The sequence below is a fragment of the Cyanistes caeruleus genome, chromosome 4 (assembly GCF_971803275.1).
Source record: "Cyanistes caeruleus chromosome 4, bCyaCae1.hap1.1, whole genome shotgun sequence".
In the NCBI taxonomy this organism is placed as follows: domain Eukaryota; kingdom Metazoa; phylum Chordata; class Aves; order Passeriformes; family Paridae; genus Cyanistes; species Cyanistes caeruleus.
The window spans coordinates 29,428,194-29,449,905 of record NC_141704.1 but is presented as its reverse complement, the minus strand read 5'-3'; the positions used below and the strand labels follow the sequence as shown (position 1 = coordinate 29,449,905).

Sequence of the window (21,712 nt, the reverse complement as noted above, 5' to 3'; positions counted from 1 at the left end):
AGTCTGAAATCAACAGCCTCAAAAAGCAGCAAATTAAATGCATTGCAAGAAAGACTTCACAGCTATCAAGCAAATTGTAATTATAGCCGGGGAAAAAAACCAACCCAAACACCTAGATTGTGAAGGAATACTTAATAAATACATCGGTGAAAACCCTTTAATGGTCAGAATACATACATGCAGTTCAAAGAAAAATACCTGGATAATTTGAATATTGTTTTGCTTCAGTATCATGAAAATCGGAAGTAAAAGGTAATATAGTTCACTGTTTGTGACTTCTAGATTAAGTCTAAAAAGAGTATTTCTCTTCTTTCCTGAAATGATTCTGTTTGGAAATATAAGCAGGAGCAATAGAGCACACAAAAGACAAACATATGTATCTATATATACAATTTTCTTTTATTAACAAGGTATGTCATTACTGAACAAGGCAACTGAGAAATACAAGGACTGGACATATACATGAAAATCTTACAACTTGACTAAAATTGGCATGTGTTTTATATACAGATGTGATTAGTTATGGTTACAACTCTACTGTATTTGATTAGACACAGTCCTAAGCACTTACATTATGAAAATATGACGTTGATCATACAGAGCTCAAATATGGAATCTAAAAATAATAACAATTTAAAAACTTCCAACTCTCTATTTTCATCTGTTTTTCAGAACAGCACTATAGCTTTTCCTACTACCATATACATGAAAGATTATCAAAAATATATTGATGGGTCTATCACTAATCATGAATATTTATATTTACAATAAGTTAGCAAATTCTTCACCAAATACTTTATATACAAAACTCAATTTGCCCTTTGTGAAAGAGTCATTAAAAAGTTAAAAAACATAGAAATGCCAGTTAGAAATAATGCATTCCAAAAATTGGACTTGTTTACAACAACTGAGAACAATTGAAAATAATTTATGAAAAAGTATGTAATTTTAGAACATGAACTCTCACAACACTTTAGCTCCAATACAGAGTAGCAGGAATTTTGTCCCATGTGTTCTTGAAGTGGAAAACTTCTCTTCCAATCAAGCTGCAAGAAAAAAAGAAAAAAAATATTCTTAAGCAGTTTGATGTGGGTCTTTGAAGACAGAAGTAATTCAGGGGACCAATATTGTTTTCCCCCCTTCTCAATGCAGGAAGCCCTGTCCCAGTCTGTACTGGCCCAAATACTCAGAATTCTTATTTCTCACCTTAGAGGCTAAAAGGACAAGGAAACAAAATAAGAGAAACCCAACAAAAGCCTCTGTGCTCTGTACTTTAGTGCCATTCAGAAGTGCATAACCTTTTGCCAGCAGTGTTTTTGAGTATGATCTTGGCTGATGTTTGTATTGACTACAATGCTTTTGCAGCATGCTTTGAACACCCCTAACAAAATCATCTTCTCTGCCAAACTAAAAACCCCTCCAACCTGTCTCTCAATTGAAAAAGAGCTTAGACAGGAACCAGACGTTCGCTCTGCAGGTACTTCTTCTACACAGACACGAGCACCTAAGGAATTCTGCAATACAAAACATGGATGCTGAATGAATCTACACATACTAAGGATTAGACAGCTACTGAAACACAGACTCTCTTGGAATTATGTTCCACTCGGGTCCATCCAAGTAACAGAAATCAGTTTGACAATACAGAAGCAGTTTACAGGGCTTCCAGTATGTGAGAAAATAGCAGATGGATCACTCACTAGGGTCTCAGCTCACTTCCTCAGTTGACAGCATTATGGAAACAATGCTGTGGCTCTGTACTGAATCAAATCAGTACAACACAATTGCCCCTAATGCACCACAGTAACTTTGACAAAGTGCTGCCACTGTATAACAAGGAAAATTAGATCTTGCTGTCAAAACCAAATGAAGTAGACTGAATTTCCCTTTTTATCTCTGGAGATGATAAATCTATCTCCTAAACTTGTTGTATGAATTCCCTGTTTTCCAGTTCCAACAATGTCTCTCCATGTGCTATTATCTCGCTTGTTGTGCTATTCTTATTTATTCTTCGAATTTCATAATGAGCAATGCTCCACTTGGTTTTTTTAAACATCTCAGTCACCTTTAACCTTTGCAGCTGTACTCCCAGTTTTGAAATCCTGTCCCCTCTTATTTCAGACAGTCCTCAATTATTTGGCTTGCCTCCTTAGTAATTACTCTTTAATCTTATTTCTTTTCAGGCCATCTTCCTTGTTCCTCTCAAAACAAGCTTACTGAGGGAAGAGGTATAACAATTTTGGCCTTCTCTTTCCTCTATATCCTGTTCCTAACTTTATCCAAAAACCGCAATTGACTTATCTTCTCTGTGTTAATAATTTTACACATAGAACACCTCCTTCTCCAGTTTTCTGCTGCTCTCTCCACATTTTCACACCTGTTTGTGTGTATCCATCTACAATTCCTTCTCCAAATTCAAGTCTTTTTCATCATAGCTTGACAAACTTGGGCAGTCTGAGTAACCTCCTTCAATTACAGACCAGTGACAAAGGCTCACATCTTCAAATCTTATTTGTCCCTACATCCTCACACTCAAGAACCACATCAGCATTTTGCACATTTTTGGCAGTATCTCTCTGAAACATGTTCTGATTAGTCCACTTACATATCTAAACTAATCCAGGCCCTAAGCTCTTCCTTTTAAGTTGTCTTAGTCTCCTGATTCAGGTCACCATACATTCACACAAACAATGCTACTGGCACAACTTAAGGTGAGATGCGGAAGCAGAGAGTAACTGAAGCTACTTAAGCAGCTCTGCTAATGTATTAAATCCACAGTTTATCCATCTTCCCTTCGTTAACACTTGGATCTGTGTCTGATAATCTTCAGTCTGGCTCTATTTTTGCAACTGCTTCTTATCTCATACTTCACAAACTCTTAGAGCCAGAATTTTGTACTGTCTGTTTGTACAGTCCCCAGAAAAGAAGTATTTACAGCAGTAGCTCAGGATCCTTTGCATTGCAGTGACATGAATGTTACCACAGACACAAAATTTGTACAGAACTTTGATAACTTTAAGGTGCCTCAGATCTTACCAGTTTAATTTGTGCTCTGTCGCTGGACTTTTGGTCCAACGCTCTGAGTTTCTTCTTCTGGATTTGGGCGTTTCCCTGCACTAATGCCAGTACCAAGGGCCGTTCTTCCTGATAATTTAAAATCAGTGTTTACATTAAGACTCTATTGCACCCTTATATATCCAAGAAAAGTGTTTGGGGTTTTGTTGTTGTTGTTGTTTAAATTACCTGCTTGCAATAAGTGTGATTGCTGATTGTCTCCATGAGCATAGTGTAAGATACTACTTGCTTGACAGTAACCTGTTCAGATACAGTAGATATTTATTATACTACATAAAATTAAGAGCTGCAAGCAAGTGTAAAATTATGTTCTTTACAACAACAAAAAGGAGCCAATTGATTTATTTTCCATCATCAAGAAAAATCCTGCCAGAAACTATCCTGAATGCAGAAGAGTTCTTATGCAAAAGAAAAATAAGCCTCGTGGTAGTCTACAGCAGTTAAACATATATGCACTTATATCTGCAGAGTGAACAACATTTAGTGCCTACATATTTATGCATTATATTTGCAACAAGCAGAATGCTTGTATAGCCAAACATTTTAAGTTGTTATAAATCTTAACATTACTTCTGCCAAGTCTCCTTATCCTTTTTATTATTTTCTTATAGCAATGCTAATGAATCCCTGGCATAATTTAGTTGTGGAAAAACAAAAAAAGCAAGTAACTTAAAAGAAAGAGGAGAACTTCCTTCTGATTCATGTAAACTATCTACTGGCAACCTTGAAACTGAGTGTTCTGCATGAATAGTGCAATCAGCAGAAGCAGTTGCAAGGTTTCTTGTTCTGAACAGTTGTCGTGTTCCGGTTACGTTCTGGGTGCTTAAACAAAACACAGATTACAGCCTTTCCTGATCAGTAAACACACCACCTCTGTTAAGACTGCAAAGAAACAAACAGTTGGGTTAAATTTCATTGCAAATTGGATCTATCACAAACCACAGCTTAAGGTTCTGTATAGTTAACAAAAATTTGGTTCCACAATTAGAAACTATCCACACAAAACTGTGGAAATGAATTATATATGGAAAGAGTGGTAGTGAAATCAGGGAAAAGATAACATACAAATTTTGCTATGCAATAACCAAGGTGAACTTCTGGTTTTCAGTTTCTTTTAAAGTAGCCTAGAATATTGTTTATTAATTTTTGTTTAGCCATACTTGTGATCCCTCCCACTCAAAACATACAAATACTTCTCTAGATGAGTACTTTAAGGATAAAAATGACAAGATAAGCAAGTCAACGCTAAGAAATAATTTCTATGTTTCAAGAACAGAAACAAGGTCAGTTCATGTTGTAGACAGCAGCTGTCACCCAAAATCTATCCATGCTATTTTGATGTTTTGTCTGGTTTTCCATAGCTGCAAGGATTTGGAGATCCTCTACAGACAGGCACTGCCATAATACCTTGCTGCTGAATTCCACTTGTTCCTGTATGAGAGTCTCCCAGGGCACATGACTGAACAACAGAATGACCATCACCAGTTCCCAGTTGAGCTCCTGGAGAGGCAGGGAGAAGACTTAAACATAACAGAAGGTACAACTCCAGTTCTGGGATCTAAAATGTGGGGGGTTTACCCCTGTCTTCAAGTGATAGGCTGCTTATTGTGGCTTTTAAATTTCTTTTTCAAACCACCTCATTATAGGTCCAAAGCTCTAATAGTTTTTGTCTTCCAAAATTCACTGAACTTCCTACAAAAGGAAAGCTTTTCACATCAGAAATGCATAAGTACATGTATACATGAATGCATTTTAAAGAGAAAAGAGTGCACATAATGTTAATTTTTAAAAAGTAAACCCTTCTTGTTTTATACAGGTCCTAATTGTATAAGAAATAAAAGCTCAAGCACCCAGCTTTAAGGAGTTTGTATTTTAAAGCTTTAGGAGAACTGTACTGCCTAAGAACAGTAAGGGCCATCTTCCTCCACAATCTGATTCTAACCTTGACTAAAGCCTACGAAGAATATAAAACCTGTAATAATAACTGCAATAATACAGATTTCCAGTTCTGCTGTATCATTTTATATTGAAGAGTCTAAGGTGTATATAGTATTTAAGTATTTAAAATACACCATGGGTTAATTCAATCTTAATACTGTTCTTATTTTTATTTTGTAGAAATAAATTCCAATATGTAATCTAATACCAGCATTAGAAAATTTTAAGAGTTAATAATTCTCACTTGAAAGTTCACAAGTCACTCCTTATTATAAATATCAGGATGCTTATGCACTTCTAGGAGAAAATAACATACAAATGCTTTTGAAATCAAATTGTTTGATATTAGTTAATAAGTAATTTTTGGAGGGGAAAAAACATAGGTGAAAAATATTTGAGTATTTGAGATTAAAAAAATAATTTAACAATGTCTATGTACAAATACTACCAAACAGTGAATAAATTAAAGAATATTTGTGATTTGCACTCAAAATTGTCGTATGAAAGCAGTTCTTTTTCATAATACAAAATGGCAAGGGCATTATAAAAGAAGTTCATGTAGTTCAGTCCCAATAATTCTATGTATTGAAAGAATTTGACTGACCTCCTGTACTAACACAACCAGAAATGCTTTCTCCTGGTGAATAGCCCATTAGGCCACCATTTCCATTTCCATTTGGATTAGAAGGCACAGTTGCAAGAAGACCTAAAAACAAAAATAAATATATTTAAGAGAGATAGCAAGGAGGGGAAGAAAAAAAAAAAAAATCAAGTGCAGCATTCTGTTTCCCTTGTGATAGCAAATTCTCCACCCTCACACCTTGAGTGGTTTATTTTATGACAGAACACCTCTCTGTCTTGCCTGTTCCTGTTTCTTGCCAAACAGTTTTAGTTCACATTTACTTAACTTAAATTTTTCTACATCATATTCTGCATCACTTTTCCAATATTCCTTAGTTACACATATCCAGTATGTTGAGTTTAAGTGCAACAATTAATATCTGAACATACTGACTGCTCACACTTTCCTGAGCAGTACAATGCACCTGGTTTACCCCACAGAGCAAAAAGGAAGAATCCACCAGGGGCTGGGTTGGCACCTACTTCTGCAACATCATTTGCATATGCAGATACAGTATCACTGAAGTTAGAAACTGTATTAAATTTCTAATCACTGCTGCTAAAACTTAACTGTACGAGAGCTTATCAGAATGCACAAAAGGCCCAGCTTAACAAAAACACTTCTAAACACCCACAGAAAAATAAATTCAGGCAATATTTTGGACGGTACTCCCCTCAAACTCTTTCCTTTCTCAGCTGTATATAATATTTACTTGGATACGAACCCTGGTCACCACCCTGAACTTAGACCTGATTGTCACTGCTATGAGACTAAATTATTAATTGCTAGAAGGTGAGAGAAGTTTTAAATAAATAACTAAAGCAAATATTCTATAATCATACCCAGTCCTCTGTATCGTGAAAGCTGCTGGTAGATCTGTTTCATCCTCTCAATATTCAGACGGCTTGCCTCTGCATGGTTTACCATTGGTTTGGGATAATTAACTCCTATAATACATTTTGCAGCCTTCTGGATGCTCTCTGGGGCATTCCAAGGATCATAGATGTATTTTGCAGGGAAACCTCTAAGTACTGGCAAATAACGTCTTTAAAAAAATAACAAAGAGGTAAAAAGGTCATGTTAAGTATAAAGTTGCTAGATAATTTAAGCAACCCATGAATCAATTACTGCAATTTCTGGATTGCGAGTTACCTGATATAATCCCCATTTGGGTCAGTTCTTCTGCCAAAACCCACTGGACAGTAGCAGTGAAAAAACTGTTGAAAGAAGGAACTACAGGACAGCCACATCCAGCTTCCAGCATTCACACTCCAATCTGCATCAAGTAACAGCTCTTCAAAGACCTTAAGAAAGCAGTGCAACAAGTTAGTCTGGGCATGGCACACCTTCAGTACACCTACTTTTTCAGCATTAGCTCCTGAGTTTCTGATTTAAGCTCCTTCCTACCTGGCAGCATTCACAGAATGCTCAGTATGCAATTACAAATGCCTTAATACCAAACTCAAGAACAAAAGAAAAAAATCAAAACTGGGATTTTATCCTGTAAACATCACAGGAAGCTACACAATCTTACATAAACACATCCTTGAAAAATAAATCCCCAAAGGATGGCTGGAGACTCATGGCTTCCAAGTGGCATTTGCTGTTTTCAGAATTGCTTCATCACATCACAGCTGAGTAAGCTTTGTAAACTTCCAGAAAACATATAAAAGGAACATACAAATTACATTTTGAACTCAAATTGCTGGTCTGAATACCTCAACTTCCACAGCACTTTTCAGTACGTGAGGAATCCCAGGAGTAGAAATCAAGATTTTCAGGGCAGAACAAACATGCAGAAGTTGTGCTTTTAAAGGCAAATAGTTAATCTAGCAAGTCACAGTTTTGAGAACACACTCATATTCTTGGAGGCATTATGAACCACCAAGAACACTGAAGGGTGGTGTGACAGATAATGAATTCTGGTCTGAAGACCAAAAAAAAAAAAAATATTCCAAACATTTTAATTCTAATTTGCTACCCCATTACAGTTTAAAAAAACCCCAACAAAACATGAGAAAGTTAAAGATCTATAAGGGTGTTATTTTAAATCAGGAGCTCAGTAGCTGTGAAACATTCAAGCTTCCAGCACTGATTGTTTTTTCATCTTCAACACAGACAGCACCAATTTGTACAAAAGGAACAATCTATCTATCTATCTGCTCAGTCAGATCACAGCAACACAGACAGACAAAAAACAGAGTGAAGCCTCATTCTGTGAAGGACAATGCTCAAGGACCTTTTATAAAAAGAGTGTACCTAGAAGTAGTTTTAAGAACAGATACTTATTTAATACATATTTTTGCAAGTTCTGATTTCCATTTCCAAATTTTCCAAAGCAACCATCTGTCTTCATGCTAAGGCAGTAAAAACTCAACATCTTGGTACTGCCACCCAACTTTAACTAATATAATTCCTATACAAGGTCTAAGTAAGGTAATAATACCATTAAACAATGATCTCTCCATCTCTCTCTCCATATACTCAATAAGGCATTCATTCCACAGTATACAGTGAATAAGTGTTACAAAAGTATCTTTTAATAAATATCTGCAACTACTTGGGAAAAAAGTTGGTTTTGAAAAACTAGGATTTATCTTAAAATGCTTTCAAAAAACATTTCAAATAGATGGTGACTCATAATGCAACAAGATCTTTAAACAGGAAGTGTGTTAGCACACAGTTATTCCACTAGATGCTGCCATGTAGTAAGACTTTGGAAATAACACCACATGGAAGGCCAGATTAACTTTTGCTACCTAAGGAAGTTTGAGTTGAGCATATTTCCACTGCACAAGTTTGGGGCCTTCATGTATCTGTATTATTGCAAAAGTAAGAACAAGCTGCCATGTATCTGTAATTTACAGAGTAAATTATCTGTAATATACCGAGTTACCCATATATGTGAATCTTCAATGTCTGTATTTGTGAACTGCAGAAGTAACCAAATTTTTTTTAAATTTAAAGGTGTTTGCTTACAACTGATTTGTTAAGAAAGGAAATTTCCTATCATTATATACAGAGAAATATGGGGTCAAAATCCTGATGGAAATTAAATTTTTTTAGATTTAAAAAATAAAATTCTCTGATTCTCAATTTTTCATAGATTATTATTGCTCAGTAAAAGTTATGCTACCCTTCTAAAAATGTAAAATTGATTAAATTAATTAGTGAGAATAAATTACTCCATTGTTTTCTTCAAAAACCTGACATCTTAAATTTGAACTTCAGCATCTTATACTTGCTTAAAATTAACTGCATTGAGCCTTCAGCCAAATCATGTTGCCTTTACTCACAGTTCTAACACTGGGCAAAGTGACAGAAATTGCTGAAGGGACATTCTCAGCTTTCTCTCTTCCCCTTTGCAGGGAAGCAGATGCAAGACACGAAGAGAAATTATTCATACACAGAATGACTGGGAAAAAAAATAAATCTAGATTACAATAGTTATCCATGCTTACTTGTCAAGATTTAAGAAGAAATCTCAAATTTAAGAGAATTTCAGACCTATTCTGACTGCAAGAAACACTCTTAACGTTTCAATAAAAGGGGAGATCCAAGAGGAAAAATTTCAGCACGCCTGGTTTATCAGAACTGATTTAGTTTTGCCCACAATTTAAGGTTTAAAATTCAACTTACAGCACACACAGTAACAATTCTAGGATGACTATCTGAAACTTTAACAGGTACTTTAAGAAATTCAAGAATAAGAAACAATACCTTCATTCCTTCTTCCCAGCTAATCCAGAGGTCACCTCGAGTCAAAAAGCATGCTACAGCATGCCGGGCTAAATGGTGAATCCAACCTTCCTGACGAAGTTGTGTCATAATTGCATCAATCCAAGGAAAACCTGTCCTGCCTTCTGCCCATTTGGCCAAAGCCTCAGGATTCTTATCCCATGGAATTTGAACACAGATAGGATTCCCCTCCATTTTATCAAACCGTGGATTGTTAGTCGCCGCTGTGTAGAAAAATTCACGCCATAACAGCTGGCCATAGAGGGAGAGGGGAGGGGAGCTGTTCTTTTTTACCTGAAGATCATCATTAAAGAAAAACATTTTATTAGGAGAAATAGGGGAAAACCATGGCATCTAACAATATATATATCTGACTACACAGAAGTCCTACCTTTTTGTACAGATCCGTTAACTTGAAGTAAAAGAGCCGACAGGACAAACAGCCAAAGCGGAGGTAGGGACTAAGCCCTGTAGGGCTTGCCAGGAGGGAATTTGCATTCATTCTTGGTCTTTCAAAGTTTGCTACCCAAGCCTTAAAAAAACAAAAGAAAACCCACACAGCAAAATCAGACTAGAGGCTACAGAGAAACAAAGGGGGAAATCACACATTGTCTGTAACTGAATCCAAACACTGGACAGATGGTCAGGTCACCTATGATCCACAGGTGCTCCTTTTGAAACAGCAGAATCTCTAGAAGGTAATTCAACTCAATGCAGAAGGCATGGACTGTCTTCCAGAGCTATTTGTGCCTTTCTTTTCAATACACTGGAAACCTAGACAACTAGTGATACATTAGTTGTCAGAGGAATTCCCCTTCAAAATTATAAAATATATGCTTCAAATAAAATTACTCCAAAAATAAATTTAATTTTTTCTAGTACAGAAGAGTAAAACAGACTGTCTCTAAAATTCGTATTAAAGATTATCTATTATCATCTTTAAAAATAAACTATTGATTTATATCATCAACACCTTGAGTTCAAGTTTGTGGGTTTGATTTTTTCTCTAACACAACTTGCCCAAATCCCTTTAGGTTTCGCAGCCTAATTTAAAAAGAGTAACTATGTTTCCCAGATATGTCAGGCTTGCAGTAATCTGAAACATACCTTTCGCTCTAAGTGTCTTTCTAATCGTGTGAGGGCTTCAGTTTCTCCCCCTGGCCATACTGCAGAAGGCAGACCATCTGTGTCAAAACCTGAAAGACAAATTGAAACAATGAAATTGCTTGTTTGCTTACTCTGCAAGGCAACAAAATTATAGCATATTGATACTTGACTACTGCATGCTAAGAAAAACCCTAAATCGGACACAAGAGAAAGTGTGCTTTAAAATAGTATGTAACCAAGTCTTCCCGAAGCACATCCAATACCTCTAACTTGCAGTAAAACTCAAGTTTTTCCTTTACATTTATATTAATATACACTATACTTAAGACCAAATTCTTCTGGTGGTGTGGGGTGGGGTTTTTTTGGGGTTGTTTTTTTTTTTTTCTTTTTTCCCCATGAAATGACCCCTTTATCATTTACCAAATCTGCAATATGCAAGTTATCCTAAAACTATAACCTTATTTTTTTTAATTACTACTAACAAGCAACAATTACTTTTGTAATTTAAAGTATGTCTAAAAACTTTTCCACCACAGCAAAAATGTGAGTGCCATCTTCAGAACATTCCTAGATATCACTGACCTCAACTTAATTAACACAAAGATTGTTAATCTGATGATAAACATGCACTTGAGCCACAAAAGAGAGATAAAATGAAGGTAATCAGATTTTTTCCCAACCCTCCCACCTGCCCCAAGATTGCTCACCAGATGCATGGGAGAACATGTCTGCCTATAGTTTAACCACTGCATAGTGAGATCATCTTTTCTTATAAAGGCGTTAAAAAACAAAGTCTATTCTGTGAGAGTTCAAATGGACTAGACAGGGCAGTCACAGGTTAACCAAAATCAGTCCAGAGACTTCTGTTAGCAGTTTGGAGGTCATATCACATTTTCTTGTATTTTGGGATGTGTGGGGAAACAGGAAAGAGATGAGGAGATTCACAGGACCATAGCTGATACAATTGCTTAAAATTTCATTTAGAGAAATCTAAGACTTTCCCCCCCCCAGAACCTTCTAAAGTAATTAATTGTCTCATTACTATCTTTTTCAGTATATCAAGAAAAGAGGGCGCTTTTTTAAAACTAGTTTGTTAAACGACAGATTAATGACCTGAAGCACAAAGATACAAAGTGTATTTAATACAAAATGAAGCATCAAAGACTATTAATTAGTAGCTTAATGATTATTTGGCACCCTGGGAAATCAGCTACGCTGTATTGCAAGAAGCCAAACAATACTTAGTATAGTTTGACCTGACTTCTCATTTACCAGAAAACAACCAAAAGTTAAGAGTCGATTATCTTTTTTTCTGTTCCTTTTGTATGCCATAAATTGCATCAGGTTAACAATTAACCACTAGCAGGACCTCACTTCTTTTAAGTATTGTGCTTTTAGTGGGAGATTACATCTTACTTCTTTCAAAATGTCAAAGCAATCTCAGAACATACCCAGCTCTTCAAGCGATGGCACACCGTATTTCTCATCATGGTCATCAGAAACTGGAGTAGTACATTTTTTCATTACTTCTGGGGTTATAGTCTCCACAGGCATCTCCAGGGGTTCCATTCTACTAATTAGGGTCTGAAATCGCTTGTAAGTAAGAGGAGGCTGTCCTCCATTTAATTCTATTATTCTGCATTAAAGAAAAAAAGAAAATAAGCATGTCAATAATGACAATAGTATTTAACAGTTTTTCTTATAAAATATAGACACCTACACATACAGAGAAATATCTTCTTACCTCTCTCCATCTTACAATCCCAAATATACAGGGTAATCCAGACAGTTAGAACTTTAAATCTACCATCCTTCTTTCCCCACTAGGGAGACACATAAATTACCTGTTTATAACCAAGTGAATTTTCTTCATGCCTGGGTTACAGAAATTCCCTCATGAAAAAGGATATACTGAGCACGGACAGTTCAAGGCAAAGAAAAGACCAGGTAAGTAAAGCAGATAGAGATCCTAGCTAAATACAGAAGTATCTAAGTCATGTACAAGGCCATGGTATTTACATTCAAAGAAATTCACTTTCCCCTTCTGGTATTGAGAACAGTACTCAATATTAGAACTACCTTAATATGGGGGGAAAATTACATGTAGCTTATACACACTGACTGATGCAAAAACACAGTTACATGTTTTGCATTGCCATTTAAATAAATCTCAAATCTTGGAAAAAAGGAAAACTTTGAGGAAAAATTTACAAAGTTATAGATGAAACCAAATGCTTATTTAGCAGGGTGTTTGGGTGGGAGGGAAAAAAATAGATTTAGAATAAAAAAGAAGCCAGCTATTGGCTTCAAAAAGTCAATGCTTCCAATTTCACTGCCCTCTCATGTGTCTAACAGTCTCTTATATACCAGCTTGTAACAGAATAAAATGGGCAGCTACCACAATAAATCACTTAATGTTACAGGAAGACAAATCATACTTGTAACTAGTTTGTGGATTATGTTTCTATAACAGGGAATTAACCTAATCCATTAAACAGATGTGTGGAAAAATATAAACAAGACATTAAATAAGGCAACACAGGGATAGCAAGCAATCTCATGTTACTTATTGAATAGATAATTGGTAGGAAATAGTTCTTAAAAAAACTCAAAGGACTTCCTCATAACTTGTGTACAAAAAGTGAAATAAAGACAAACCAAACAAAACAACTAAAGAAAACCAGATGTTATCTGGGAGAAGTTACAGGCATGTTTGAGCAACTTAATTATAAATGACAAGTAATTAAGATGAACATCATTTTCAAAAGAACTCCAAATTAAAACTGCATTTCAGATATAGTTACACACCATTTTTTGGAGTTTCAAAATTCTACTGAGTATGTAATAAAATTTGGATGGATGGATAAAAGCAAAATGTAAATTTGTAGTTTTCCTAACTATGAACTGTTTGGTATGGAAAGTAGCCCAGAATATACAAATAAATACTACATAAAATTCCAAGGGGTTTTTCCCATCTTTTTTTAAAATCCAAGGTAAATGGTAACTTACTTGTCTAGGTCATACAATGTATGTGAAATTCGAACAATGACCTCCACTCCAGCTTCACTGGCCAGTTTCTTGATAGCTGCATCTCTTTCCTTCCCAAATGGTTCTGAATCATATTCAATTGAAAGTTTTGCAATGTTCCATTCCTAAAACACAAACCAAAAGTGTGCTCCTTTAGCAACTCAGCTGCCTGATGGAGGGTCAGGGAAAGGAAAACTGGAAGGATGGGCAGAATGGAACACCAGCTATTACCTGTGGATAGTTATCAGAGATACAGAAAGAGCCAAAACACATATGGCACCCAGAATAACAAAAATAAAGTCAACTTTTTGGCATCTAAGTAGCTATCAGGCATAAGAAAGGCTCAATCTGTCCTATTACCATGGGTGCTCACTGTAATGGAACAATTTCCATGCAAATTTTGAAAACTCATCTCTAACTTTAGGATCTGTATACCTTAAGAGAAGAGGAAGATGACAAAGGCAGTCTTCTGAACATGGATCAGCAGAAGAACCTTGCTCTGTAGAAAAGCTTTTTACTTATGTCTGTCAGCTTTAGCAACAGAACTGAAGTTTCAAGGGTGGAAGGGTGGAAATACTGTCCCAGCCTATCATCAAACACTTCCTTTACCTTTTCCAAATCCCTTCTCCTCACTCAGACAACTTTCAAATTCTTAATGAAAAAAAAAGAAAAAAAGGTTGTCTTCCACAAAGAGAACGCTCTTATGCCTTGATGTCTAATATTCTTTATGTCACAGATGCTGCTACCAAGGCCAGCAGCCACAGGTGAAGAAAAAGAAGGGAACAAAGGGATCAATAATGGCAAAGGCTTCTTCAAAAGTAAGAAGTTGGAAAGGTAAAGTATGAACAAGATTATCCTAGAAAGCTATCATGTCAATCAAATTCAAATACCTCTCTAATCCCTCAGAATCTTAATGACTTGATTTAATACACCATAGTATTTCAAAGAATTTGCTTTACACCAGAGACAAGGGCACTCAATACTAATCACCTGGGGTGCTATTTCACTTCTGAACTCCAGCTCTCTCCTAGATGAAGCCCAGCCCTGAGGACAGATGATTCCAAGGAGTGCTTGCTCTTTGTAACAAGGCTGGGATCCCACCATCTTTAAGTCTGCCAAGACTAACCCAGCAGGCCTTGAATCCTCAAGCAACCTCCTACACCCATCACGTAACATTTACTTCCCATTTCATAAATGTAACATAAACCCACTGTCTGACAAGTTGCAGCAGAAACTTTTCTAAACCCTTCCTTCCTCTGGCTTTTTGCAAAGAAAACCATAAAAAAAGTGTCCAAGACACAGGGTCACATCCCTAAGGGAGTTAAGAAACTGAGACAACTGCTGTGTAATATGAATACACCCAGATCACATCAGCATGAACCAGGCAATTAGAAGAATCATGGACACAGATAATTTTACACATACTGCCAAACAGTTTTAGCAACACTGATGCATTAAAAAAAATAGTGATTGTTTCAATTTTATTTTCTTTATTAAGCCAAGCCCAAAGAGCTAAAGACAGAAAACAGACCAGGACAAATTGAAGAGGATGAGGCAAGAACAAGCCAAAACTTAACTGAAATGAAAGAGCCTAAAGGTGTTTGAGGACTTTGGTAAGCATAGAGATAAATCAGTGTCCTGCCTGCCTTTTGAAGGAATTGTTCAGACAGTGAAAAGGAAAGCCTTAACAAGAAACAGCTGTGATACGTTCATTCCCAGGAAATCCACAGATACTGGCAGGCTCCTGACACCTGATAGGGCTCTACAGAAGTTCCACTATCTCCTACCTTAAGTTAATGACTTAACTGAAGTTATTTTTCCAAACTTAACTGAACTTATCTTTTCCACATGTGTTCGTTCAGGGTCAGGATCAAGGCTCACCTTTGAGACATTTAATAGGGATGATCTGAAAAACTTTGTTCAGTGTTATAAGCCCTTCACTGCACTGCAAGTGTCTGATGTACAGCTACTGCTCTGGCAAGAGAAGTTGTGAGATATAATTATAAAGCATAGATGTGTGTTCCAGGTATACTTCAGCCAAAATGAAAAAAAATCCTCAAGAACTGCAGTAACTTGTTTGAGCACAGAGGATGTCCTGAAAAGCCCCTCAGTGAACCAATATATGATAGATACTTGAGGAACCAGAAGACATAGACAGATGTGAATATTCTTTTTTGATTGCTGTACACTATCTATATTCCACGCTAATTTTCTTCTCAGCACTAAAATGAATATTCTAAAAATGTGGCAATCCAATGCTACCAGGCATAGAAAGATCAGCCTAGCAGCAATATATGAAACAGGAGCTGTCAAAGTAGCCATTAAAGTATTTAAGAAGACTTGTCACAGGTTGCTCAAATCCAGAAGGCAATACACAATACAAAGACCTTTGCTTCTACTTCAGTGCAATCAAACTAAGTTTGGCAGACAAATACAACAAGCTTGAATATCTGACGGGTGGGCAAGCAGCAGCTAATGCCACACTACTCTTCCAGGAAATTCTCCACTGAGGGGAAATTAAGGAAAGACCAGTAGAAGTATCATCCAGTTAACATTTCACAACAAAAGCACAATAATGAAGACAGAAATGTGAGTTTGGGTTGAGTTTTCAGGTTGGTGTTGAAGACTTGGGAATTAAAAATAATGAACATAGGACCTCTCTGGAAAAATGGATATTTCCTTTTGCTTCCCCCCCACCCCCCTCCCCGTCTTGTTTCAGTCATCTCAGTTCAATCAGTTGAAAAAAACTCTTCAAATCAATTTGCCAACTGTTCATTTTTTACTATATTATTACAGTATTACTACCTTAAATACACAATTATCCATAGACAACATATTACTATCAGTAACAATCACTCACAGCTTTAATTTTTTTTCCGTAAGACCCTTTTCCAAAAAAGCCTGAAATTTCTTTGACTAGAAATTTCTTTTAACAATCTTACAACTAGAAAAAAGCTTATTAAATCACCTTTAATGGCTAAAAAGCAATCACAGTAGATGTTTGGCCTAAATAAAACATTGCTTTTGCAGGTCAGGCTTTGAATGTGGATTCATGTGGGCAAAATTTTATTTCAGTACTACAAAGGGAACTTGTAAAGGAAAATGTAGAACTATACAGTACCTACACTTAGCAAATGATTTGAAATCAATTCTGCTTCTGGAAATGGGTGAAGTCTAAAAGCAACTCAGCTCAGTTGGTGAGATGTACATTAGAGACAAAAAATTCAAAACTAACACAACCTTAATGAGAAACTGCAAGGATAGATCAGTATTTACATGAATAACTTGCACTGAATGAAACAGTACAAGAAATACCCCTAGCTGTAATTAGTTTGTTGGTCATATTTGTGGATTAGAAACAACAACTGCAAGGCAGCATTTACCTTAAAAAGCCTGGGGAAAACATCTGCTGGCTGTCCACGGATAACAAACAGACGTGAATTCAGTTTCCGTAGATTGGCATCAAGATCCTCAAGACATTGAAGCAGGAATCTGCAAGAATTTAGAACATTTATTTTCTGAGGCAAACCAGACAATTTTACAATAGAAAAAGGTAACTAAGAGGAATAATCAACAACAATTATCAGACCTTGAGTGCTTGGTACATATTTTAGTGATGCATGCATGTTCACATCCTAATTACGCTTGGCTTACAGTGGTATGACACCATGTAATACCTTCCACAATACATAATCATGAAACCAAACCACATTGTCATTTCAGTTTTCCCCTCAATGTTATTCACCTCTAGAATGGACTAAAACATAATCTAATCTTAATTAAAATTACAAGTCTCTTGTCATTCTAAAGACAGAAAACCCCTACACTACAGAAAAAAACCCCAAGGAACAAAGAGCTAATCAGCTGTTGGCACACTGCTGTTAAACTTAATCCAAAACCTTCTTACAACACTGAACCGTTACTAAAAATGGCATACCAGAGGAGGACACAGTCATGACTGTGGCCTTCATTTATAGAAACAGCTCTCTACGTAACATATGCTTCTTGTCTGTAACCTCACCTGAATTATTTAATGAGCAAATTAGCACAGCAGGCAAAAAACAAAAACGGGGAGAATGGGGTGCTGCAAATCTTCAAGTGTTCCAAGGAAAAAAGGTAGTCACACAAAGAATGCTGAGACAGGTTCACATACACAAAGATTTAGTAGTAGATATAATAACTAAAATAACTCAAATAATTAAAGTGGTCTGAGGAAGAAATAAAAACAATAGGAAAGAGGAAAAAAAAGAACTCTACCTCACATCCAGCTAGAATGAGAAGTGCTAGGCTGTAGTGCCTTTCCCCTGGACCCTCTCCAGTCTAACAAGTGGCTCTTGCATTATATTTTTCTTGTGGTCAGCAGGTTGAGGGAGGTGATCCTCTCCCTTTACTTTGCCCTGGTGAGACCACACCTGGAGTGTTGAGTCTGGTCCGAGTCTGCTGAGTTCTGGGCTCCCTAGCAAAAGAAAGACTAGAAACTACTGGGGAGAGTCTGGTAGAGGGCTACAAAGATAGTGAGGGGACTGGAGCATCTGTCTTAAGAGCAAGGGCTAAGAGAGCTGGGCCTGTGTAGTCTAGAGAAGAGATGGCAGAGGGGATCTTATCAGTTCATACAGAGATCTTAAATGCAGTATCAAGAGGAAGAGGCCAGACTTTTCAGTGATGCTTAGCAGCAAGACAAGGGGCAATAGGCACAAACTGAAATAGGAAACTGCACCTGAATGTAAGTAAAAGCTTTTCTGAAGGTGACAGAAGACTGAAACAGGCTGCCCAGAGAGGTTGCAGTCTCCTTTCCTGGATATATTCGAAACCCATCCTGGACAGCAGGGACAGTTGGACTAGGTAATCTCCAGAGGTCCCTCCCTACCCCAGCCATTCTGTAATTCTGTACTAACAATATACATTTCACCAGTGTATGCTCAAGCCCTCTCAGCCATTTCTTCTCACAGTGCTGTTGGCACTCAGCAGAGCACATGCTGATCAGGGCAACTGCTGAGTCAGTGCCTGCTGGTCATTAACTTCTGTGCTCACACATTATTGCATCCTCTGCCATAAAACACAAGCTACACCCAAAGAGGGGGGAAAAAGAGACAATTCCCACACTGCAGTCCATTACTCCTGAGAAACCCTGCTGTAATGACACGGTGCAGGTGTCAGGCCACAGCAATAACACCTCTGGAGCAACCACCCCAGAGCACGGCAGGGAAGTAGTGCCACAACAGCTGGAGACTGTGCCTGCTGAGAAGGTGCACAGCAACCACGGAAGGGCAGCAGCACCTCTGCAAGTGCCCACAGTGCTATCAAGACAAAGGCGCTGACCAACCAGATTTACTAAAATCACGAGTTCATATGCACCAAGATTTTTAAGACAAATCCTAAAAGGTAACCAGATACAAAGAAATGAATTAATCAAAAATGCCTAATTTTCTCACTTTGCTCAGTTTTGAAAAAGCTCTGTGATAGTTAGAAAAGAAGAAGAAACTTCTCTATACTCATTTAGTTAGAATGCAAGAGTCATTTTAAGAATCAGGTGAGAGTTGCATATGCTACTACTACAGAGAACTTGAGCCTCATGTTCCCATGACAAAGCCAATTCTGTGTGGACTCTGAAAATTACAGCTTCATTTTCTCTTTTTTTTTTTAACTTGGAATGACAGACATTATTCATTAGTCTTATCCATGTGAATCTCACTTACATGGACCATGTGTGTTCATATATACCTCACAAATCACTAGGGAGACAAACTGCAACACTGTCCTGGGTACCTTTGGAATAGCTGTTGTTTGTTTGTATGGAATTTTGTTGTTGTTATATTGGATTGTTTGTTTTTTATCTAAACTCATCTCACGGAGTAGAGGGAAAGGTTATGGAAAGAAACTGATGACATGAAGTATTCATAACTATTTTAGGAAACTTTATTTTGTCATACTGGCATTTCAGTTCCCTCTATACCCTTTTCTCAGTCTTTTTTCTTCCTATCTGACTGATCACAACATATAATTTCTAGGCTGGACTTGGCACAAAATCCTATTCAAGAAGATAACATACACTGACCCAGTCTCCACATCCAAGATCCCTAAACTTGCCCTTAATACTGTTTAATCTCCATTTGTTGGTTCCCCAAATCCCCTCTATTATCTCTCACCACACTCCAGCATTTCAATCTCCATAAAACTTTCAGGTACTTAACAAAAATAACAGTGTAGATTCACACTATTAAATTGATGTAGGAAGAGAGCAGGAGGGTGGCCAGAGGACAACACTTCCCCTTACCTCAGCAACAACCAGCACAAATTAAAACCAGCCCAACCACATCTTGTGTTGCAAGACTCACAGAAAGCACATTATTCAAACATAACAGACCAAATCAAACCCTAGTGACCCTACAACATCTAGAGTAATAGCAATGCAAAAGAATACTGCTTTTGGCTTTCAGAACACACACTCAGTTCACAGTTACTCAGAAGAGGTATGCCATTTTTATTAGTCATATTTGAATCTTTCAGTTGAACCAAATGTGTTTTTAACAAAATTTTATGCAAAAAATTTATTTTTTTCATCAACTGTGTTTATACTATACCACATTTAAAGGCATTTTTTTCATTAAAGTGTTAATAGAAATTGTCTAACATAAAAGCCTTTATGCAGATTTATAGAATCACAAAATAGTTTAGGTTGGAAGGGACTTTTGAAGGTCATCTAGTCCAATCTCCCCTGCAAAAATCTAATTCAATTAAATATGAACCTTCTTAAACAATCACTTTTAAAAATATACCTTACCAAGAAACGTTAATAATTGAATCAACGACTAGTCATAAACAAAATTTTCACCTCCTCTTTTTCTCATTAGTACCTCTAAAACTTGCAGAAGCAGCACAGCATCTTTAACTGAATGCAAAATTACTTGACCTTTCTCTCTGAAAAGATACACCAGAATGCTCACAAACATGTTCCTTTTACAGTATAACAAAACCAAAAATAAATGGTAAATTAGTCTATGAATTAAAAATTAATATGAAACCTCCACCTCATAGATAGTATTTTGTTTCAGAATATGAGCTCTAGAGGCAAAGTTTCTTCATAGCACCTATGAAGTAAGAGCTATTAGGCTTGAACTCTACTATACTTTATACCAGACTCTGGCAAAGAGAAGATATTTAAATCTCTCCCTACAGTATCAGGTCACGTTCCTGAGTCTGCAATCTAAACAAATTTTTTTTCCCTCAACCTAACAGTCAATGGGAAAGCACTTTCTTTTTCACTTTGAATTAATTGCATGAGCTATAAGACTTAATTGAGACAAAAAAGATACCCAGATGATTTTTATCAGATTAGCGTATCAGTCCAGTTTTCTGTATCTAGTTTAAAACATCCCCCGGGCAAACCAGAAGGAAAGGTTTGCTAATAATTTCACAGTGGCAAACGATGTGAGGTACAGGTGACATGACAGAGGGAGACAGAAAGGACTTACTTATTTTAATATGGGGAAGATGCTGATGCAAAGCATACCAGTCTGCAAGCAACATTCATAGACAGCATTACAGACATTTTGCCAGAGATATCAAATTATGATATTTAGAACTTTCATGAAAGCTGACAAAGAATTCATTTGTTAAAAGACATGCACATACATAAAATCTTAGCAGTTGACTCCAATAAACTCCACAGTCTTCCCTGTTGTCAATCATACAAGGTATGCTTAGGGTCTAAAATACAAACTAAATGCAAGAAATTGGCAATAATTGCATAATACAGCTTATAATTTTAGCTACCATGCAACTGAAATAAACTGATACCATCAAAGCAGCTATTCAAAAACTTCAATAAATAATTGTTAACCATTAATAACAGTTAACCATTAACAAAACTACTTAAAGCAAGCACTAAATCACACAATGTTCCTGGTTCTGCGCTATTAACGTGATTAAAGACTGTCCAGGGAAGAAGTCAGGAGCAGTCTGTTAAAAAGGTAACACTTTTATTTAGGGAGGAGATCTGCAAGAAGGATACTTACAGACACACTATTTAAGGCTACCCTTAAGTCTTGTTTGGGGTTATTTTTAGGTGTAATGAACACCCAGAAACCACAATCACATATATGCATCCTTTCAAGTACAAAATGAGGGCAGTTGCTGGGAACAGAGGGGACTTAAAATACAATGACTTCTCTTACAGGTGCTATTCATGTCTGGAAATGCTAGTGT

General features: G+C 36.6%; 1 protein-coding gene across 3 annotated transcripts in view; it reads right to left on the bottom strand.

Moving 5' to 3' along the window:
- Nucleotides 1–375: 375 nt before the first annotated feature.
- The window catches only part of CRY1 (cryptochrome circadian regulator 1), a 39,331-nt gene continuing 17,994 nt past the window's right edge, over nt 376–21,712 (bottom strand). Inside the window, exons 2-15 of one of the 3 annotated variants that reach the window (XR_015286358.1) lie at nt 16,891–16,999; nt 13,490–13,632; nt 11,932–12,116; nt 10,481–10,569; nt 9,765–9,905; nt 9,356–9,667; nt 6,788–6,939; nt 6,478–6,680; nt 5,618–5,719; nt 4,483–4,575; nt 3,244–3,315; nt 3,037–3,144; nt 1,425–1,514; nt 376–1,046 (exon numbers count right to left, since the gene is read on the bottom strand). Coding sequence is in view for 2 of the 3 variants with exons in the window: in XM_086887242.1 (XP_086743368.1) it covers nt 3,041–3,144; nt 3,244–3,315; nt 4,483–4,575; nt 5,618–5,719; nt 6,478–6,680; nt 6,788–6,939; nt 9,356–9,667; nt 9,765–9,905; nt 10,481–10,569; nt 11,932–12,116; nt 13,490–13,632; nt 16,891–16,999 (1,705 nt within the window). In the remaining variant the exon portion in view is untranslated. The remainder of the gene's footprint in view (nt 1,047–1,424; nt 1,515–3,036; nt 3,145–3,243; nt 3,316–4,482; nt 4,576–5,617; nt 5,720–6,477; nt 6,681–6,787; nt 6,940–9,355; nt 9,668–9,764; nt 9,906–10,480; nt 10,570–11,931; nt 12,117–13,489; nt 13,633–16,890; nt 17,000–21,712) is intronic. The other 2 variants (XM_086887242.1, XM_086887243.1) reach the window with 2 other exon arrangements.